The sequence below is a fragment of the Buteo buteo genome, chromosome 4 (genome assembly GCF_964188355.1).
Source record: "Buteo buteo chromosome 4, bButBut1.hap1.1, whole genome shotgun sequence".
Classification (NCBI taxonomy): Eukaryota; Metazoa; Chordata; class Aves; order Accipitriformes; family Accipitridae; genus Buteo; species Buteo buteo.
In genome coordinates this window covers 35,314,627-35,337,767 of record NC_134174.1, presented here as the reverse complement: position 1 = coordinate 35,337,767, position 23,141 = coordinate 35,314,627, and the positions used below count along the sequence as shown (strand labels likewise).

Here is a 23,141-nt window from a genome sequence, read left to right as displayed (position 1 = left end):
AAGCCACAGGCAACAAGCAACACATTATCGATACAAGGACTTCAGTACAATGTACCAATTTCAAACCTTCCACTTTCATTCTAAAATGAATAAATTAACAAAAAACCCAAAGCAAACCCAGAAATCATTCCCTCATATAATTACCAAGAAGACCCCAGGCCAGATCAGGAGCAGGGCAGAAAGGCTTCCAGATTCATTTCTGTCACTTTCATTTTCAGTTTCTGTAGTCTTCAGGAGTTTATATTTGCTCACTCACAAAATGTGTCTGATTTTACTGCTTCACTATATATACACTCAGAAGTTTCCATTTGAAGGTTGCTTCCTTATGATACTGCAAGAAAACCCAGCCTACACAATTTTCTTCTTTGAGGAACCCAGGAATCACTTGTTCCTTTAGAAAAATGTTAATGTTTCAGTATCAAAAGAAGATGGAACTGGAATGAAATGTATTGATTCTTTTTCATACAGAGAGCACTCTCTGCAAGCAACTAATATACTCTTTATATAAGCAAAATAAAGTTATATGGTTGCAAAGAAATCACACATTCCAATTGATTCTAAATAATGACAAGAAATCTTCGTGTTTGGCTATTCTGATTCTTTCTTGTCATGTATAATGCTTGCTGGTAGGCTTAAATGGAAAGCTCTTAACTCTTTCTCTTTGAAACATTAAATGGGATAAACCTGCTTGCTAGGGTCTGTTTCTTTGAGATTTTATACATGGTGGAACCACCTACATCTGAATCAAAAGAGGTGAAAGACTAACCATTAACAGAGCTGAATCCTGTAACACTTCTTTCAAACAAATAGGTAAATAATCACATAAGCACAACATAAAAAGAAATTAAGTCTAAACTCTCCTCTGCTTTCATAAAAATGACATGAGGTAGGGGGGGATTTTTAAACCACTGCTCATGGTTGTTTCTTTTCTTGTATCACAGTTAAGAAACCTCAGTCCTTCCTTCTAAATATATTTTCAGACACATTCAAATCTCTGTTTATGTTAAAACTTCATTAAAAGAGAATTGCATTAGTCTACTTGTCAATTTGCCACAGCAGAGCATTTTCTGGCACTTGGCAAGTCATTCCTAGAGGACTTGTTCAACATATGGCCAAATGTTACATACAAAGTAAACCAACATATGTTCAGTGTGATGGAGGAAAGGAGGAGGAAAGAGGAAAGTATTGGTAAAAGTCAGTCTCTGATAGCTTTCACTTTGTTTTCCACAAAGGATCAAGTCCAAAGATTCTATGTCTTTGTCTTCAGTCCTATTGCATTTGTCTGTAATACTGGGAGACCAGTTACATCTACAGAGTCATAGCTTTCTCTTAGGCTTAAACCTTCTGATTAGTAAGCATTCACCACACAGTCAGTCAACACGCATATCACACCTGCTTTTGCTTCCTCCCTGGCACGTTTGTACCTTAGCAAACGCTCTGACGTTACTGATGCTGTGACTCATGCTTCATGTGTAGCAAAAGCATACCATTGTGAAAGCTTTATCCACAAGCTTTTTTCAGTTTCTTCTTAATAGAAAATTAAAATATTTTAATGTTAAAACTCAGAGATTTAACAGCGACATACGTTTTAGGGTCAGATTTTCAAAACTCATACTGTTTTGGTTTTTCACAGTCACTTCTGGGACCAAAATTGTGATCAAGTTTGTGGAAACAAAGATAACTGGGCTTTAAAGTTCTGACACCTGCATAATCCACCATAGCACGGAAACAAGAGAACAGCCGTGAACCCTAAGGCTAAAAGCAAATCATTGCCAAACCATAAAGTTCCGAGAATTGGGCTCAGCAATGTTTTCATTCTGTTTCCTTATAATTGCAGGAAAAGAAAGCCAGATGACAGGTTGGGGACAAAAGGAGCTTTTGCAGTTGGATGTTTCCTACAAGCACAGGTAGAAATTTGAGTTTCTGATGGCAACGGGGGGAAAGCAGAGCCTGAATTGAGCCTATGGAGGTTTCACTCATGCTCCTAATCAAACTGAAGCCACATTGATCACTCACATACACAGTTAAAACAGGAGAAAAAGATAGTTCCTTCTTCCAGGATTTTATCTGTTATGATCAGTAAAACAACTGAGTGCATGCCAGGCACCATTTTTTAATTGGCAAATATTGTCCTGTCAGTGGAAGAGGTTATTGAGAAACTGGAGATGTTGTAGAGATGACAACTTAGTAACAAAAAAACCCACAACACCTGTAGGCTAAACAAAGACACTGAGAATGTGTTTTGAAAACGTATTCTTTTTACCTTACACTTTTACAACTGGAACTACAAAAGGCTACACCACAATCTGTGATCCAGCTAAGGGTTAGAGGCTGGAAGATGGTTCTGCTTCTATTCAACAGAAAGAACCAAGCCATAAAGATGCTGAGGGTGCATTTTAATCTTAAAGTTAAGCTGCAAGCCAGAAAAAGGTTGCTCATGCACTCTTCTCTGCCTCTCCCACTCGCCTCTGATTCCCACCGGGCCAGCACTGCTGTGCCCCCAAACCACTGGTGTCCCTCTACAGGTGAGTTGAACATCTGCAATACTAATACACAAAAGCTGGAGGTGGTGAGATGGAGGAAAAAGAGGAGTTAAGTCCTGCAGCTTTCAGTGACAAGTGGCTCAATGAGTCTAAACAGACTGTAGTCCAAGAAACACTGGGCCACACTCCAAGATCACACTGAGACTACAACTAGGTCTCCGACTTCTTTTCATCCATCTTAATGCCCTGTTGCTTCTCCAGGGTCATCAACATGTTGTATGTTACGGTTACAGTATGGTTACAGATATTCTCTGAGAGCCAGAAGAGAGATGATCTGCTTTGTTGTAAATGAATCTATATTCTCATTTTTTAGCACACAGTATTCAGTTCCTCAATAATCAATGTCACCAGTTATTAAGCAATTGCATTACTGGCTGAGGAACTAACGTTGCAGGTTTCCTTCAGCTGTATTGATCAACACTTTCTTGGTTTGGTCTCCAGACATCCACTCTCTATCTGGAAAGGCTTCTTGCAAAAAGCAAAACACACCAAGCCATGACTTTTATTAATTTTATCCTGGAAAAGAATATTACATGTCCTCTGCAAGCATTTTACTTCAACTACTAACTATGCTTAGAATTAAAAATTTGCATTTGAAGGAAGATACTCCTTCAGCTGACTCAGGAGATTTAGTTCAGTTGTAAAACCTTGCGTGTTACTTTGGCTGGTAGAAATCAAAGGGCACATTCCTGACTTCATGCAGAACTGCATCAAGGACAGTCACATCAGCTTTGAACAGTCTAGTGTGTCCACAGTGAACAACAAAAAGCCCAGAAGAGAGAGTTGTTTAGATCCTGGAAGGAGAACATGTGCATTAGGACAGCAGTGTCCTAATTACAGCAGTACAGGGCTATGGGGAAGATAGTATAGCTTGTAAGGAGCAATGGTCTGATAAAACTATATTATTTCTGGATCTGCTTCATAAAGAGCCAGCAAAAAGGTCTCTGCCTAGTGAATAGTGCGTAATAGACATCTCTAAAGGAGAAGGAATCTTACTCTATGAAGATTTCCATTTTAATCCCATTGAAACAGCAGCTCCCAGTTCCCTCTGGAGTTGGACCCTTGCCTTTTCTTACACAGACTCCAGCCACCAACTAGAACAAGCCTTCTATTCTTGAACGTTAAACTTTCAAATCTTACTGCTTTCAAACTCCTTGATACTGTGAGATGGAAGAAAGAAAACCTCACTCTCTCATATCAAAGATAACAAATCCTTTCTAATAGCAAGTCATATCTACAACCACTGTCAGAAACTGTAGCTCTGCTCAAGGCTGGGCAGCCAACAGAGCAAAGTGGCTCTAAAACTAAACCCTGTTTTTAGTTCTAAACCTCCCCCTGGGAGGGGATATTCCAGACCCAGGGAGCTGCTCTCTTCCTCAGGGCCCAGTCCATGGAAGGCTGAAGGCACAAAGAAGGACAAAGCCTACTACCTACTGTACATACATCCTTGCACTCTCCTGCACATTCACCCAAACCCTGTTACATTTTCTTCCACCCACTTGAACAAACTGAACACCACTAGGTCTCTGCAGCTGGAGCATCGTGACGTGCAGCCAGGCTTCTGAGGCCTTCCCTTCGCGAGGTCCAGCTGGGGACTGTGCTCTGTGACCTTCAGACAGGAACATGGTCCCCCAGGGGTGTTTTAGCCCATTTACACTCATGGCTAGTCTTTGGTCAAAGCCACTGCATCTATAGTCCTGTAACTACTGAATGCCTGCACAAGGTGCAGACAGATTTCCCACACTCCACATTTACCTTGCAAAAAGGAGAGAGGCCAAAGCCTTTAGTACCCAATAATTTAAAAAACACTTTCATATTCCTAGTTAAAAGCATTTTTATCTAAAGACAAGCATAGTTTCATAATTTGTATCTCAGGCTATCAGTATTAGGGCAGAGATAATGGGATAAATCATGGTTTAAAATGGAACCTATTAAGAGCAAAAGACACTTGATAACTGAACAATTCCTACCAGAAAATCTGTGGATATATCTGCCTCTTATTTCTTTCCATTTGTACATATGTGGCACTACTCAAAGTAGTTAGTGATGCAAGATAAGAATGCATGAGAATTAGATAATAATCCTACAAACAAAATTATTATACCAATATTTAACGTCATGAACATGAATAACCTTGGAATTCTGAGGATTTTGCTAAAAAACCTCCAAACCAATTATTTATTGTTTAATAGTTAGGGTGCGTAGCCCTTACCAGCATACAATGCTACTGGCAGAGAACACTTGGTAAGCATGCTCGGAATATTAAAAGTACCATTTGAACATACCTTTGTGTAATTCAGACAAACCATTGCTCCACTTACAGTGTTGTATCTGACTGAGTTGTCCCTACTTCAGGAAAAACTTTTTATCATTTCAGAACAAATTATTCAGACATAATGGTCTCTGACTAAAGAGCTGTTCTGTAAGTTACTGCTTAAACATGTCTCGAGTATACATATTTTGAGAAGCACAAATACACACACAGAGTACACGTGTAAAACTCCACCTCTCCTTATGTAATGGAAATTTTGCATGTTTTCTCTCTGCAAATGAAATTTCATAGTTTCAAATGCATTGCCCTCGAGGGTATCAAGTAATGTGATAAAATAATGAAAGGTTGCTGCTGTTACAATGAAGGTCAGTATAGCATGGACCATTTCTTTTGTCTCACTTTTCAGGATGATCAGAGCATTGAGGCGATAAGAGGGATGCTGGTGCTTTTATGTGATGCAAAATTATGAAGCTGTATGTCCAGTCATTGCCTGGTGCTGCACTGCAGCTTCTGAAACAAATCCTTGCCTGTCCCCAATGACATTAGGAGAGCTCAGGGCCTGCTTCTATTTTAAAATGACAAAAGCATTTTCCCTTTAAGGTTGAAAATATTCTTGATCACAGTATCTGATGTTATTGTTTTGAAAGAATCATCATAATTTATAATGGTATTCATTTATTAAACACATACATGTGGAAGTTAAATAAAGTGATAGGAAAAAACTGTAAATAGTATGCATGGAGCCCACTGTGCATGCAGATGGAATTTCTACGGTTCACCTGACACTTGTCTGATTTAATGAAGACAGTAAATTGCACAGCACAGTAACTGCATTCCACACTGCATACACCACCATGCAGCCGCAGCTACTGGGGACAGATATTCCCTTTCTTTCAGCTTTACAATGTTCTCTCTGATTTAATCATCACATGGGATATTGGAGAATAGTCTCTAGGATATGGGAGAAAGTCTGTAATGTAAGCATACTAGCTAAACAAAGAAGAGGAAAATTACCAGGAAAAATTCTTATTTTCCTGACCCTGACCCTCCCCACATATAGAAGTTGAAGAATAGATGAATTCTTTGTCTGGTTGCCATGAAAACCAAGAGATGTAGCCTTACCTCAGAGGAAATGATGTTGTGCTCACACAATGAATAAGAAATGAGAGCTGCATGGTCCTACCTCAGCAGCACAAAGCTGAGTCAAAAGAGAGTCTTTCTAAAACCCAGACATGTGTGGATTCTAATCAGCTCTGTTTATAACGTATGATCATAGTTAATTGTTCATTAATTCCACCATGTCATTTGTTCAGAGATTATACCCTCCACATAATGAATGTTTTGGGGTACTCTCCAGCAGAGGAAATTAAAATAGATAATAGCTGTGATTTTAAATAATCTTCTTAGCAATCTTAGGTTTGAATCCATTGACCTAAGCCAGTTTTTAAAAGGTTTCAAAACATCAAAAAATTGTCTGTTCTCTTGGAAAAGGAAATGCACATGTGTAAATCAACAGGCCTACGGAACTGATGTGTTTTTCTCTAGCACTGGGCCTCACCCTGGAAGCTACCTCCCTACAAAGCCTTCCCTGCAGGGGACGGGAAGGTGCAGGACCTCAAACCTCCAGGTACATAATTCACCACCAGTTCAGCCAGTAGCCCAGACTTCAGTTACTTGCAATTAGTATTAATACCATTGCAAATGCTGAATGGAATAGTCACTAAAAGAGCACACAGCATGAAATGCCTGTATTAATGATAATGGAGATGTTCATGTTTCGCTCATGGATTTAGGAAAACACTTTAGTAAATTAATTTAGTCCACTTTACAAGATGAGACGTACTTGTGCAATGTCACAAAGAACATGCTCATCTAAGTAACACCGATACTTAACTATTTTACTGCTTAACTGAGTCTCCAGAATCATGGATGTGTCAAGAATGACAGTACATGCTTAACTGCCATCACCATGGGCTCGTATTTCATTTCACTTGCAGTCTTAGAGTAAGTTGATCCTTAATAGTTTTCACAAGACTGAATTTGCTATAGGGTCATGATGTATTTGGAAGGCTGTTACAAAGAGAGTGGTGTTAGTGACTGAAATGGCTCCCATTGCTCACAGCAATAAAAAAAATCTTGGAAAAACCCACCAGATTACACAGAAATTATTTTGGGAATCCCTTGCTGAATATAAATGATGCATTGTAATCAGAATTTTCAGCTTTCCAAAACAGTTGCAAAGAAATTTAAAAAAACACAAAAATTAAAATAAAATCCTTTAGTTCAACATGTCAAAACAAAGCTTTCAAGTGACTGACTTTTTTCATTTTCAAAATTTAAATCAGCATTTTATGGGTTGTTTGGTTTTGGGGTTTTTAATTTATTTTTTCAGAATGTGTTCATCTTGTTATTGACTTAAAACACTTTGTTAAGCTTAAATCAAATTTGTGACTTTAAGCATATTAAACTCTGTATTTTTCAAACTAGGAAACTCTTATCTGAAAAAATTGGCCTGAATTAGTTGCTAGGCTTTGGCCAGTATATTCCAAATTTACATTTGTTTGTGGCATACAAATAACTGCCCAAAGGAGAATTTACATACTTACACTTTACATATTGGATTAATACCTCTGTAACACCAGCCATATAATGAGTTAATTAGCTGCTTAATAAACATGATTAAATCAATAATATGAGTGCAATTATCAGCTGTGACTTAGTGCTAAGGGGCCTTCCTTGCCTTATTTAATGGACTTATCATTGTTCTTCAAGGTTTTCTCACTGCCAGTGTTTGACCCTTGTTTACTGATATACAAATATTGATAACACGGGTTTAAAAAAAAGCACCTATGAGGAAAATAATGTCTTTGAAATGCCAAATTGTGATCAGAATCCCCAATATTTCAATCTACTATTCAAGGTAAATGATGTCATCTCTAGATCACAGGTGTTCACACCCAAGCTTGTTTGCTCAGAGCTGAGATAACTGATAGCATTTCAGGATGGACCTTATCTTCTAAAAACTCTCTCTTCTGATTGAGTAAGCACCATGGCCCCCATTCAACACATCACTAAAGACCGGACTCAGCTTTAAGCACACAGTGCTCCTTCTGTGTTCAACTGAATTACAAATGGGCTTAAACTTAAGTGCACGCTTAAGTACTTTGCTGGATTAGTGCCAGAATATTTAGCACTTTTTACTAACCAGACACACGACAACAGAAGCAAAGATATTACGCAGCTTGCTTAGTCATTTGTGAGCTCCGAGAAACAACGGTGCGCCTTTTTATTGTCTGTTTTTCTGGCTGAAAGCAGAAGTAAAAATTAAGTAAAGATTTCAAAACCAGAAGCTGCTCAAAGTCTTTCTTTCCTGTCAGCTCAACACAAAGCTGATCAGCCTATCTAGTCACAAAATATTTTGCTTTCTGAAAACTGAAATCTGTGGCCAGCACATCACATCATTTTCCCCTATGCATTTCAATTGCAATAGCTAATACATCTTTTGCAGCTAGAGGTTTTTAAAATCAAAGCAAAGAGAACATTTTCTTGGTCTAATGTAAAGGAACTTAGTTCTCTGGAGGCAAAGATTTATTTAATTCCCCCTTTCTGATGGGATAGGTGAGTTCCCCTCATTTTGCAGACTACGCTACAAGTGGTTTGACTCCCTCCCACATGCACACCCACTGCGTTTGGCAGCATCATTCAAGAAAGGCAACATGCCATGAGCCACAGGTCAAAAGTTTTTAAAAGTCATTCCAAGTACAATGTAACTAGACCTAAAAGACATGCAGCATCTTCTTAAGTGAAATCTTAAAGTTTGTAACACATCAGAATGGAAGAAAAACATTCTCTAAAATACCAGCTGCACGTTAACACCACAAGGCTGAAGAACCAGCTTTCCTCCACTGACTTCACTGGACTGTTAGCATGCAGTGCCAGGACAGCCATCAATGGAGTCTCCCACAAAATATAACTGCCCTTTTCTCATTACAGAAGGAAGTCTGAAATCCAGCATTATTATCACTGCTCTGCTATAAAACATTCTGGTTCTGCTATTTGCAAAAAGCGCATGTTGTCATTCTGAGGCTTGTTAATACAGTCCCTCCAAGTTACCTCTGAACTTGTCCTCTCTTGCCACCACTCTTCCTCTGAGCAATCATTAATGTCTCTTCATCAAACAGCAAGATGTATTCGAAATAAGGTTGCTACATATTAAACCTAAATTGTACTGCTAGAAAATCCTGCCTAAAGCTATGCAGCCCTAGTCTGTAACTGCCAAATATAAGAACTATAGACAATCACATTTATTGAATCACAGTAACTGGCTACCCATGAAATAAATCTGATTCCAGGCAGCCCTCATGTTAATAAGAGTTCATATATTCAATTTATATTTGCATGAACAAAACTATCCAAGAGGCAAAGGACTGAATATTCATCTGAACAATACATGCATAAAATAACTCATATTAATAAAATCAACTGCCACTAGTTAACATGCATGTTTCTAAAAAAAAATTAATAAAAACCTCTATTTTGAATAACTAAACCAGACAAAACTGAACCCATAGGAAGACCCAATGTATTGCAAAGTTCCAGTCAGAAGCCTCCAAAAGCTCTGGCAGGGATTTTGCTGGCTAGCTTTGCAAGATCTCCCCCTGCTCCTCCCCCAGTTTTATTTTTACTCTTTGTATATTACCTGAACAAGGAAGATATTGTTTAGTTTGACTATGAATATAATCTGTGACTTTATTTTCCTTTTGGGGTGTTACCTTTGTTCCTTTTTCAGGCAACTCTTTCAGACAACTATTTTCTAGGGAACAGGCAGGTAGGCACAGAGAGCATGGCTTATGAGAACTAGGACAGAGATTCTGACTTGTCAAGAAAATGTGGAAAAATTTTACTGCAAATGAGAAAGAAACACACAGAAAGACATGATGCTAATTTTTTTTTCCACTCCTAAATTTTAAGAAATAAAAAAATGTATTTTGGTTAGCAGACTGCTATTTTAGGGAACAATTGCTGTTTTGTAGGCGTGTGTGAATTGCTCAACTTCATACCAGAAATACCTTAAAACTGACAAGCCCTGATTAATTTGTGGTTACCTCTTTGTATGTGGACCTTGACAAAGCACTAGGCTACATATCCACAGTATAAATTCATGCAACCAGTATAAATTCATGCAACCAGGTAATGGATAAGAGATCTTATCTTTTCAAGGATTTAATCAGATGCAATCTCTTGGATGTCCTCAAACCAACTAAATTTCTCACCCTGCTATATAAAGCTAGAGGCTTTTTATCTTGTTGCCTACTTCAGTGCCTGAATTTCTCCCCCTAACAAGCCAACATCTCCGTCTGGGGAGGAAGGTTCACAAGGACAACTGCAGTCCCACAGCAGCAGTGCAATCAGAGAGCAGCAGCCCTGCAGGCAGCACGGTATTTGCTCGCTTGCAATATGGCTGATACTCTCAGGGAAGACAGATAACCCCTTAGCCATCTTATCAGCCATACATCACCTTTACTGCTCATAGAGCCTATCTGCACTGTCCTGAAAGGAACTGCAGGCCTCTCTGAACTCAGCGGGGTTTAGAGCCCAGTCCCCAGCAGAGACTGAATTTTTGCTGGCTTTGTCCTATTCTGCTCCGTCCCCTCCTGGGTTTTATCTACTGACTCAGCCTGCGCAAAACATTGTGGGTTAATAAGAAGCTCCGCAGAATGATGGGTTCATCTCCCAGTAGCTAGTTACAGCCAAAATAAAACCAAACTTCTGGGTCAGCTGCCCCAATCACTTCTATATCTCCCCTTTAATTGCTGCTCCCATTTCAACATCAAGGCCCTTTCTAATGCTTTCATTCCTTTTTCTCATCTTCCTTCAAACTGGCTTGTTTTAAAAGTGCACCAGCTTTGTTTGCTCATTTGCATTTGGTAGTAAACAAGGAGAAAGGGGCAGCTTTGCTGTTGGGAAAAAAGGGCTATGCTTTTGAACAGCTTCCCTGTGGATCTTGTTTGGTCACAGCATCTCTTGGCTTTCCAACCCAAGGCAGATTGTGCATGTGGCCTTTCAAGCTGAATTATTGCACATGTTCAGTGGTTCTTCTAATTGGACCTATGACTTGACCACAATTCAGTGAGTTTAGCTTCAAGGATAACAGGCACATAGGTCAACAAGAAGATACATACAACGTTATAGAATATACTACATTTAGCCATTTTAGATTAAACTCATTAACTTCTAAAACCAGGATTTGGACAATTTTCCTGTATATTGAATGGGCTAAACAATTGGCTAAACAATTCTGAAAGAGCTTTACAAAATCTTTGTAAACAACATGCATTTCTATCTGCAACTTAACTAGTATGACCAGTTGTTCTAAAACAGCCTTTAGCCAATGGCTTGGTATAAGATATAAAAGAAAATTATTCTAAATAACAGTAAATTGGATTTTTATACTGAATACCAAAGGCCATAATTAAATCGTTACCATGCATGCTTCCTCTCCACAAAAAGCTTTTAAAAAAGCATATACTTTTTTTAAAAGATCTCTCCTCCAAAATTATGGCAAGAATCCAGCAAAAATATTCCTGAGAGCTGTGGATGTAGCCAATAGGCTACACCAGGGCAGCACTGAGGTCATTAAAAAACTAAACCCTACACGGGCCTTATTTTGTAGCAATAGTCCTTATGCAAGGCATGCAAAACATAGTCTATATCAAGAACAGAAAAATAGTCAGTCATTTGAAAAGACATCCTTAAAACACACAAGAACAAAAATATGGAGGTATTTTACAGAGAGAAAAAACAGAGATTAAATAAAGTGCTTAAGATCAAACTGGAAGAGTCCGTAGGTGACCCCCCTACCCTTTGTTTGTTGTTTGGATGACTCAGAAGTTTGCATACTTTTATCTTTTATGTGGGTAGTGTGTGCTGACTGTGCAAAACATTTATTAAGCCTTCTTTAAGCATAACCAGACATTCTGATATTACAAAAAAGGTAGACAGGAAAATATCAGATAGGAACATCAAACAACATACACTTTCCCATAACTGTTAAAAAGCGTTGGCTGTTCTTCAGGCTGCCCTACTTAGAAACTTTGATTGTTCACCCACTGTCATGAGAAATGTTTTCCTCTCAACATCTTTTTAATCTTTTCAGACTGGTAGAAAAACAGCAGTCTTCAGTTATCAGAATTTTGATGTTTAACAGCTTCAAGGTGCTGGTGGTTTCAAATTAAATCAAGTGGTAGGAAAAACTAGGACTGCAGGTATCCAGTGCATTCACTGATTCTCCTTGAAGATGTTTTCTTTGCTTAGATGGTAAAAATGTAATAAAGCAAGCCTTTCTCACCTACTTCTCAGCAATATTTCACTATAGAATGTTTTAACTTTTTAGAGTCTTGTGTAAGAAAAAGGAAACCGTCCACAGCCACCTTCCAGAACATACTGTCTGCTACTGCCTGGCCAAAAAAAGCCTGTTTTGAGAGGCTTCCTCAGCACTACAGGAAAAGGCTGCATTTACTCACACATAGATTGAGGTTCTTTTTTAGCTTGCTGCACCATGAGATGCTTGGTACACATATCTCTCCTCTTGGGGGATCTTTCCCCTCAGGCGTGGAGAGCACTCCAGGCTTATTCGCCTGTGCTTCAAGGTCTAGTCAGCAATCTATTTCTGAATAATATCTGCATTAATTTTCCTACAGTCTAGGCATGAAAACATTAGCCTCAGCACAAGAGACGATTGCTAGATTCATACAAATCCGAAGGGGGCAGGACAACAGGTTACAGACTCAGGTCACCTAGGCACTGATATTTCCTCATGGCCCAATGGTAAATTCAGCTGACGAGATGGTTGCAAATGCTAAACAATAAGCTAGTGATTAATGAATGGGAAATGATTGCAATTTCAGAGATACCATGGTAGGGTCCAGAAGGAGTTATGGGAGAAAGAAAAAAAGCTGTGTGGGAGAAGATAAAATTATTCAACCTATGAAGGAATTTAATCTAAAGCTAAGAATGCCTATATTTGTAAGATGCTCTGATTACAACCCTGGAAAAATTACTTGAAAGTTATACATTGCTAGCTACAGTCAGTAGCTCAGTTCCACCTTTGCCTTCTATTAGTAAAATGCCCTGTAAACTCGTGTTGGGAAGTGGAGGGAATATCTATCCAGGAGATATTGCACAGCTCTGCTTTTCTACAGGTTCCCAGAGAACATTGGGGACCACTTCCAGATGGGTAACCTTGGGGACAACATACAGGACACGTCAATGGGAAGGACAACTACCCAGCTAGCTGTGACAATCTTGCTAACTGAAGGAGGTCAACGATGGAGTTATTCTACATCCTGACATTTAAGCGTAATTCCCCAGAAAATAAACCAATGTGCTGAACAGAAAGTGAATTCCACAACTGTATCTTCTACCAACACCAAATAGGGCAGGTAAAAGGATGGTTTATTAGAACATACAGACAGGATAGCATCACTGTGTTTTCTCATTTTAATACTGCCTTTAAGGAAAGCTCTTTAGAATATGCAAATCAGTGTGCTCTAATTGAAAGGTAGATATCAAAAACTGCACTGACTTATGAATTGTTCTGAGCCTTGTGAACTCAGAACATGATGCAGAAATTGCTGGTGATGCTGTCATTTGAAGAATTTCAAAAGAAAAGTGGCAGAAGTTTGAAAAAGACCATTTAACATTTTGATCTGTTCTATCTAATGACTTGTTCTTTCAAATTGTCTTTTCATTAAAAAAAAGATTTATAATATCTTTAGTAATCAATGACAGCAATAGAACAGAATCACAGTGGAAATTACATAAATGAAAAAACAAATTATTTATATGCACCCACACAGTGTATACTTCTGAAAACACCACTAACATCTTTGTGGACGGCTTCTCCCTAAGGGCCCAGACTAACCAACAGCACTGGTGATAGGCTGAGCCTGGCTTTCCAGGAGCCGCTGCATGGGAGCAAGGGGAACATGCTTCCTTTGAAATTAAACCCCTTGCAGCACCATACAACCTCTCCCAGTGAAGTGCTCTCTAACACAGATGGAGACTCACTGTGGGAAGCAGGGACACTTTGGAGATGCCTTACTCAGGGCTATTGATGAACACAGGTGGGGAGTCACTGCCAAATCCCTGACTACCACCTCCCCTCCTGCTTTTGCCCTGCTTACATACAAACTCACTCACATAGTACATGCATTGTGTGTATGTTTTGGTGTGTATAAATCCTTTACTTACAGAGGGTATGAGTTTTTGTACGCACGTCGAACTCTTCAGCAGAGCTCAAAGATGCCATGCAAGCAGCTGTTTATAAGAACGTAATCCCCAGCTTGGCAGATCACATCATCATTAGTGGAGAAGAGTATTTGTTAAACCCCATGGTTACTTGTCAGTACCAGTGAACTATGTGAGTACTTGAATTCAGATTGGTTACTAGTTTCTTGTAGTCTATCAGGGTTGAAGTATTTGCATAATCATGGTGCTTGCTTTTAAAATATGGTGATGTAAAACCAGCCACTTCAGCAGCTCCAGGAAATCCTTTCACGGCACTCAGAATTCAGCAACTACCTGCCTCCTCTTCCAACTTCCCTCCTAACTGTCTTACTCCAGCAGAGCCTGGGTACTTAATGACATCTTATTTCAAAAGGCAGAGGCCACAGGGTTAAGGACAGGACTGTAGCTCAGAGCTGACAAGATTTCACAAAAAAAAGATACAATTTTCTGCTTTCAAAAATACCTTCCATATTCTACAAAAATACAGACAATTGACATATTATACCTTCATCCCATCTATGCATATGTACTTAAAGGGGTATTACAAATCAGCGTGGAACACATGAATGTAATTCAAGCTCATTTAGTGATAAGTGATTTTCCCTCGACACACACCAAAACTGAGAGCTGTTCAGAAATCTGCTCAGAATCTACAAACCACAATCTTCTATAAGCCATCATGGACAGCTTTGCAGAAAGCAGGCAGTGATTTCCACTGACACCGGATCAGGTATCAAAGTGACACATGCATCCTTTCCTTCACAAGGGAAGCAAGTGACAAGATCACAGTGGTTTTTTGTATTTACAAATTATTAATTCCATGGGTGAAGCACCAAGCACACCTGGGAGCCTGCCCAGCTCCTTGTAGAGATGGGGTCACCAGAGACACCAAGTTTAATGCTGCTGATGGAGATTTTGTTGAGGTACCCTCCACTAGCCACTATGGTATATATATGTCATGTTACACCCATGAAATAAATGCAGACATTGTGTCTGCATAACTTGCCATGATGGTGTAATGGATACCTGTTAAGGTACAGACCTTCATTTCCTGCTTGTGCTCGTGAGCAATGGCTGTGTTAACAGAGGCCTTGGATACTACCACTTTTATCAAGAAGTAACTACTTCTATAAAGTCCTGTTAATTCCAGTTGGATTAATATGGAGTAGGATATATTCTGCATAAACTAGGATATCAGAAACATAAGTCAAGCCCTTCTACCTTGTCCTTTTATGTTTAATTATTGAAGATTTTAAATGAAAAATTAGGAAGATACTGAAATGAACACTTGAAATGAGATTTAAAATTGATACACAAGCTGTCATGGCACAACATATAACACATTAGATCCTTCAGCTGCTCAATAAGCTAAAATCCAAAACTGTGAATAAAACATAGCTGAACAACCAAAAGGTTAGATAAAACACATCATTCAGGTCATTAAAACAAACCATAAGAAGTTTTCTAAAATAACGCTCAGATGAAGGTGGCTCTGCAGTACAATATGCCCTGTATCTTTCTGCAACTACAAAGGCAAAATAAAGTTTTAGTTCTGGTACATAATACAAAGGCATTAAACTGCTTGTGTACATCTTAGAGCACTAACAATCTCATGTGGGACAAATTCATGTTACTAAACAGTCTAACTTTCTAAATAATGGAGAACTTCAGTTTATTGGCAAAATTATAATTTTTTTTTAAATAAATACATCCCAGAGCAAAATTTCTTTTCAATTAGCAAAACAATCTTCATATCTCAATCTAGTTCTCCTGTCCACATTAGTCTTACTTGAATAAATACTAAAGAAACATTCTGTTGAATTTCCCTTCCAAGTCACCACACAGTGATTTCAATCTCTATAAAAAATAAAAATGAAAGCTGACCTCTTCTGTGGAGATCAGTAACTAGCCACCTCACAGAGCACTGGCTAACAAAGCAGAGCTCCGCACAAATACCACACTCAGGCAACAGATATACAAGAAAGATTTTAAAAAGCGTTATACGATCCCAAACATCCACCAGAGATGCCAGTGCCTGATCTGCAGAATGCCCAAAGCTCTCAGCTGAAGCTGCAGGGCTGGCGGATACTTGATACCTTTGAAAATGAGGACATTGCTTCAACGTGTCTCACTTACATGCACTGAATTATCCTCTGAAGGCACCTATCTTTTTCCATTTAATATATAGAGCTATAGCCTAAGTTAGATAACTGAAGTCAGGAATAATGTGGGGCAGCTATATTGTCTCAGTTGAGCTCATTACCTGAAAGGGCCCACACACATCCCAATCTAATGGGGAGGCATTATTTTGTGGAGTTGCTAAAAGGCCTAAGAGGTTTCCAACTTGACAGGCATGCTGGGCCTGATCAAACCCTTAAGGCCCAGTTCTCTATGCCTTTACAACACAGTCCTGTGATAGCCCTACTGCCTCAGTCAGAAAATCCCCATTACCACTCTACCAGTGGCCTAAATAGCTGTACAAACCACTGAGTAGCAGCAAATCCAGCCTTTTATTGTCCAAACTTCCATTCAAATCAACGTGGGAATACATCAGGCTTTGTATGGGAATTAAATAAATATATTTTTTTTAAATACATCTTACAACTCAGAGTTTTCTTCTTCTCTATTTCTTTCCTCTACCCACATTACATACACCAAGAGCCTAGTTCTTACTCCCCATTCTAGTCAAACTAGGTCTGATTGAGTCTAACACTCAATTTTAGCAGGTGCTCAGTCAGTTCCACTAGCATTTAGTGTAACAAACATTTAGTGAATGGCCAAGGGGAATTCTATCAAAGTACGCACAACTTATCCTGAAGCCATCAATTCAGGCAAGTTAAGAGCTTGAAATTATCAGTGCTTTGACTTTTGGCACAGGGCTGAATATTCATAACCGCATAAAGAGTTTGGGGTTTTTTTACTAAAAAAACGAACAAACAAACAAAAACCCCCACTGTTCATCAAACATTATCTTTGAACTTTCTTTTGCTTCAAAAGCATCCATTTTCCCCTCCCCCCTCAACTCTTCAAAAAAAACCCCAATAAAATCCAGCCTGGGTGGAAAAAACAGAAGGATAAAAGACTCCATTAATACCAACCAACCAAGTAGTTGAAACAGTATTGATTTACACTCACTGAGAGTCCAGCTCTAAATCTAGTCACTGAGCAATCTTCCTATAATGGCGAGGATGCCCATTGTTGGTCCTCCCTCTTCCACATCTCCTCCCACCACAAGCTGGTAACATCAAGCATAACGTGGTTTATAACCCAAACTGACATTTGCATAATAACTAATGGCCATCCGTTGCGACGGCACAATCCTGAGGCATCAAGAAGGTGAAGAGGAAAAGCCGAATGCTCTAAACCTGCCTAAATAAAACTGTAAACTTATAACAGTGCAAAATTTTTTCTGGGTTTATAAACAACAAAGCAATGCTGAGCAGTGCCCACTTCAAATGATGCTGTAGTGCTACCCACACAATACAATGCAATCTTTTCATTCCTTTGGGGGTCATCTTCAAAGAAAGAATTGTTTTTCCAGCTGAATAGAAACACTCTTTCACCACCCAACCCCATGCTAGTAAGAACTCAACACTGCTAGTAGATGTCCCATCCACCGGTGCCCCTAAACATCTATCAAAAGTATCTTTCAATTATTTAATTAGATTTGCCTCTGATGCCTTGGACATCATGTCCAAAATCAAGGACATGACCGAAATTTTCCTCACACCTAGGGAAGATTCACTGACTTAACAGTTTTTCCTTCAGGCCCTAAATCTACACGATCTTTTCATTTACTATAGGTCATGTTCCCAGATATTAGAGCAACATCCACCTGGTTTATGCCTTAACACAACTGGGTTAAGGAACAATCATTTGTGCCCAACCTATCTAGGTTCTACTACTGTCAAGTTCAACTGTTCAGAAACTATGAAACAGATCTCTCTAATCCTGAGATCTGTTTAAAAATCATAAAATTTAAAAAAATTTAAAAATGGATGGGGATTTGTACTTGTTATCTGAGTTAAAAGCCTTAAAGCTCACATTTCAAGCTTTACCTGATAACTGGTAGACTTGTTTGCATGTGAAAACTGCACCAATTCCAACCCGAATTGCTTTTTTAAATCCACAGGGCAATTCATTGCAGGAACATGTGCCTGTGAGAGAAAGAATTACTCCTGTTTTCCTTAAACCTGCTTTAATTATCACTGTGAACCAAACTGAAGAAGCCATTTGTGCTGAAGCTGGTCTGCACACAACCCTTTGCTCAGGTTAATTGTGTGGGTGCAGATGGTGACTTTTTTCAAACTCATGAGACTTGTACTTGACATGGCTGAGATCCATAAAATATTTGACAGCCGCGAGAGAGCTGAGGGGAAAGTAAACAGTGGGAGTCTCCCAGCTAGGACATGATGATGCCCTCCTGGGGTCCTGATGCCCCTGGGAGGTGTTTCCAGCTCTGCTACCTTGGGCAGTCCAAGCCACCTCCACAGGCCCTCGCAGCTGGGAGCAGAGCCCAGCCCAGAAGATGCACAAGCTCCTTGAAGCCACATGAACAGCCGCACACCTACAGGTTGTTCCTGACACGGCATTTCAATTTATACCCATTAGGAAATTGCAGGGCAATTTTTCCAGCAGACCTGAAAGTTAAGTAAAACCTTCAAACACTGTGAGCCTTATGATGAAATTACCAGGATCTGCAACATTGGCATGCATTACTTTCTCTGCTGCCCACAAGTTTGCAGCAGCAGAGGATGTGACAGCAACAGCCTTTAACATCTCAGAGACAGCAGCAGTCAGGCTTTGCATTGTGATCAAGCTATTCTGTGTTCCCAAAAAACATGCTAGCTCCTGAGCACTACATGCAAATGGAAACCACTTCAGTCCTACTGAATATTGTATAAAACATAAATCATTGAGTATGTGCCAAGACCTGCCCTTCTCTTCTACTATGCACTGAACAGAGAACACAAAAAACAATTTCAGAGATTTCAGCTTTATTTTAGGAACAGCACTGACTAAGCAACTAATTTCTTTCCAGACATTATTATAGGATAAAGAATTTCTAGTTTTCACAAACCAAACTACATACGACAGAGCCACACTATAAGGAATCAAGCAAGCTATCCTAAGAATCACTTATTATTAAGGGTGGCTTGGCTTGTTCTGTAATACCATTTAAGGCTTAGATCTGCCCTTGGGTGTACTCAGACTATTTGCAGTGTAGGACACTGCAAAACCATCCAGAGGCAGAACTGCTTGAAGCTGTAATATAAACTTGAACAGAATAAACGGGAAACCTGTGTAATGCAGACCCTTCACTGTACTCACTTCACTCGCTGGTCCCATCCCCTTCTCTTGCATGAGTTAAACTACTTAAGCTCTGAACCTTCAGAAATGTCTTGAATTCAGGCAAACACAAAGAGCAGGGTAGGCCCACAGGGCACAGAAGCACAACGTCTCTACAGAGCTAAGTGTGGCAATTTGAAAATATCTCACCTTGAAATGAAATAGGATTGGATATAATACAGGGGTTTGTTTTGTGTATATTTTTAAAAAGGTCATTTCTCTCGTACAAATATTGCAGCAAGCCTTAACAGAAACATTATTGCACTGTAAATTGCTTAACCAGTCAAAAGCAGTGAAATATTACACCCAGACAGCAATCCTCAAACTAAATAGGAACATAAATCATCATGACTGTTGCTGGTATCATCAAGTCTAGGACACTGGGTGCTCCCACCAGCCTTGCTTTCTAACCATTGGCTGCCTTGGTCTCCTTACTGTATAAATTATCCAGAAACGTTAGCACTCTCTGTTGTTCCAATGTGATTGGAAGACCCTAAAGGATATTTCTGTATACTGCTTAAGCAAAGGGTTAGCTTTGTGCAGTATCATGTGATCAACAAAAAAACCCTAGAGTACTGCTTGCTTGTGGGTGGTGCAGAGGAACAAGAAGTGACTCACAACTCATAGTGGAAAAATTGGGGGGAAAATGTTTTAAATAGTCAGGAAAGTACAAAATGGCAAACCACAATTATTGGACTTCCTACGCCCTATGTACTGGGTGGCAGAACCATGTCTTTGCTATGAGAAGACTGATGCCCAAATGTATAAATGTTCAGTGAAGCAATTGCTGCTTTTTGGTCCATTCTCCTAGTAGAGAGAGCCTCTATATGCCCTGAATCTGCAAAGTCCTAAGGAAACCCAGAAAGAAACTGGAATAAGCTACCAAATTCCAGTGTGACATGAAGGGGTCGGGGGGGACGCAATACCCAAAAAAGGCCTTTGGTGGAGCAAAAGCTCTCTATTTTATCTCATTCTTAAGATGCAGAAATAAAACACTGAAAAAAATCCATACATTTGAGATTAATAGGCTGATATTTATCCATGTGCCACTCTGGTTGCCAAGAGATTTCTTTTCTACAGCACTATGTTGTATAAACAATAAAGCATTTTTGTCCACAAAGCAATTGTTTCACCTCACTGAATCAAGAGCCTTTCGCTGCCACATCCCTTCTATATTGTTCTAATTACAAACTGTGAGAAATGACCCTCACACAAAGACAGTATATGGATATGGTTGGGCATGCTATTGTTAAACTTGAGCACATTAAGTACAACGTGGGCTTCCTGCATCATGAGTAGAGTCAGCTGAGAGACTATACATTTTAGCTCACAAGCCATAGGTAAATATAGGTTTGCAGGCCAGCTCCTAAAATTTGTAACTGCTGTGGTAATTTTCAGCTGGGGGAAGAAAACCCACCCTGATAGCTACATTACAGACCTGCATATAACCTAAATAGAAGGCAAGAAAAATATTACTAATTCAGGCTAGTTTCAAACAGCAGCGCCCCAAAGAATCTTATTTTCATACTTTCCTTTATACTGGAAGATGATTCAGAAGGTCTGTATGTATACATTCACACAGAAAAAATACCTACAGTTAACATGCTGCAGTACATTCACTGCAGCCATCTAAACAGTCTCCTAATGTGCTCACTAGAACAGAAGGCAGTGGGTTTCTTAGTGCTTTTCATTATGTATAGTACTGCCATAGCAGAGAAAAAAGAGAAAAGGGCAGGGAAATGCTGACTCTCACCCAACCAAAAGATGCACATATGTTAAGGGAAATCTACATGTCATTTAGGAAGCACATGCACCGCTTATCTGAGCATATGAAGATAATCCAATCCCCCCCTTAGGGGGATTTCACAAAGGCACACAGAAGTACTACATACCCAGGTTTCTGTTAAGACAACTGGCTTCTTGATATGTTCTTGAAAAATCGTAATAAAATACAGCCAAAGACAAGAAATCATGGCAGGGCCTTATGTCTATGGAGCAGAGTACAAGGTGTCATTTTTAAGGACATATCCACAGAGCTGCCAAAGTGACTGGCCTCTTTATCTGTCCTTATGCCACAAACCATAACTATTTTGCTTTATACCTTAGAGAGAAAGAGTAAGACTGGAATCACACAGAGGCTCCTGAACTGAACAATGAGCAATGCAGTGCCTACAGAATTTTTCAGATCCTAGTTTGCTAGAGGGTTTTCTGCAGCTAAGACAAATCTACAGCAGAGAAAAACCAGGCTCTGTGATCTCAGTCACATATTTCCCTAACAAAAGAAAGTTGCTAATAACAGATTGTTACAGCTCAATTCTGTAGAACAGCTCACCCTTAGTAGAAAAGAGAAACACCGAAACACCTTATTTCTGTAACATTATCCCAAAAATGGATGTTTCAGAAGCCAAACATGTGACACAGTCCCAACACAAAGAAAAAAAATCTGCCTCCACACACATCCCTTTTAAGTACATGTATGTAAGGCTAAACTATTATGCTATTAAACCTATGAGAAAGCTCAGCATTTAACCTCACATCATGGTTACAAACTATTTTCAACTCACAGCTTGCATATCACAGTAACACAAGTGAGTTATCTGAGAAACGAATGCACACCTTCTGCATCACCACTGCAATCAACTAATATCCAATTAAACATTCAATTGCTTTGCAAACCCCACAGCACTGGTTATCAATGCTATTTTACAATGTTAACAAATTACTCCAACAGCTACCAAGTTACACGCAAGAACGAGCTTTGATACTTCAATTGCAAGGTAAGAAAATAAAACAAAAGAATCCCTGTCAGAATTTGGCACAGATCTAGATACCTTTTTCTTCCGATCCCGGGATCTTTTCCTGTGTTTTCTTTTTTTCTCAGTTTCTTCATCAGCATTAATTTCTAAATCCCTGTTTTTCTTTAACTGTGATGCTGCGTGAGCCATAATGCATTAAAAATCCTTTACAACAATGTTCCCTTGTAAAAGGTGATTTCCTCGGGCACCTTTAGCCAGCCCTTACAGCAAATGTTCCAGTGATTGGAAGGAAATCTGCGACCAGAGCCAGGAACACATTCAGGATTCAGAGATCTCACAGAAGCTTGCAGTCACTACAAAAAAACATAGTTGCAGATTTCTTCCTATACCTTTCTATACCTGAACCTTTATAAAACAGTGCAGCCATGGTAATGCATTTAATGTAATGAAAAAGACAGCTGGGACAGAGAAAGCTGTATTATGGCTGTATCCCCTGCCACCAGCTGGAAGTGTCTAAGTGACTCCACTGAAGGGGGAATGCTGAAAAGGAGTGCTTTCTATTAAAAAAAATTCCAGAACAATAACATACGCTGTATTGTATTTTCTTCACTAATCCTAAAGCACGTTTCTAAAACCTATTAAAAAATGCAGTGTTAGTGATGTACATTTCTCAGCTAGTTTTGTATGCTAAGCCATTTAACCTATAATGAAATGGAGCAGCTCCTACTTTAGGTTAACTGCTGATGGTGACAAAAAAAATAAAATAAAAATTTCTTTTTACCATGGAGACCCTGACTGCATTATGTAGAAAACAATGCATGCATTGCCGTATCTTAACAGTGTGTCCTTTATACCCATTTTTCAATTCCAATACATTTTGTGAGAGAGGATTACAGAAAGCCCTGTTGTCTTTTTTCCTTTTTTTTTTTTTTT

At 39.2% G+C, this 23,141-nt stretch overlaps 1 protein-coding gene across 1 annotated transcript in view; it reads right to left on the bottom strand.

The window, feature by feature from the left end:
- ANK3 (ankyrin 3) overlaps window positions 1-22,419 on the bottom strand; it is a 212,148-nt gene extending 189,729 nt beyond the window's left edge. The window contains exon 1 of the mRNA XM_075025511.1: window positions 22,284-22,419. Within this exon, the coding sequence (XP_074881612.1) occupies window positions 22,284-22,397 (114 nt within the window). The 5' untranslated portion in view covers window positions 22,398-22,419. The remainder of the gene's footprint in view (window positions 1-22,283) is intronic.
- Window positions 22,420-23,141: the final 722 nt, after the last annotated feature.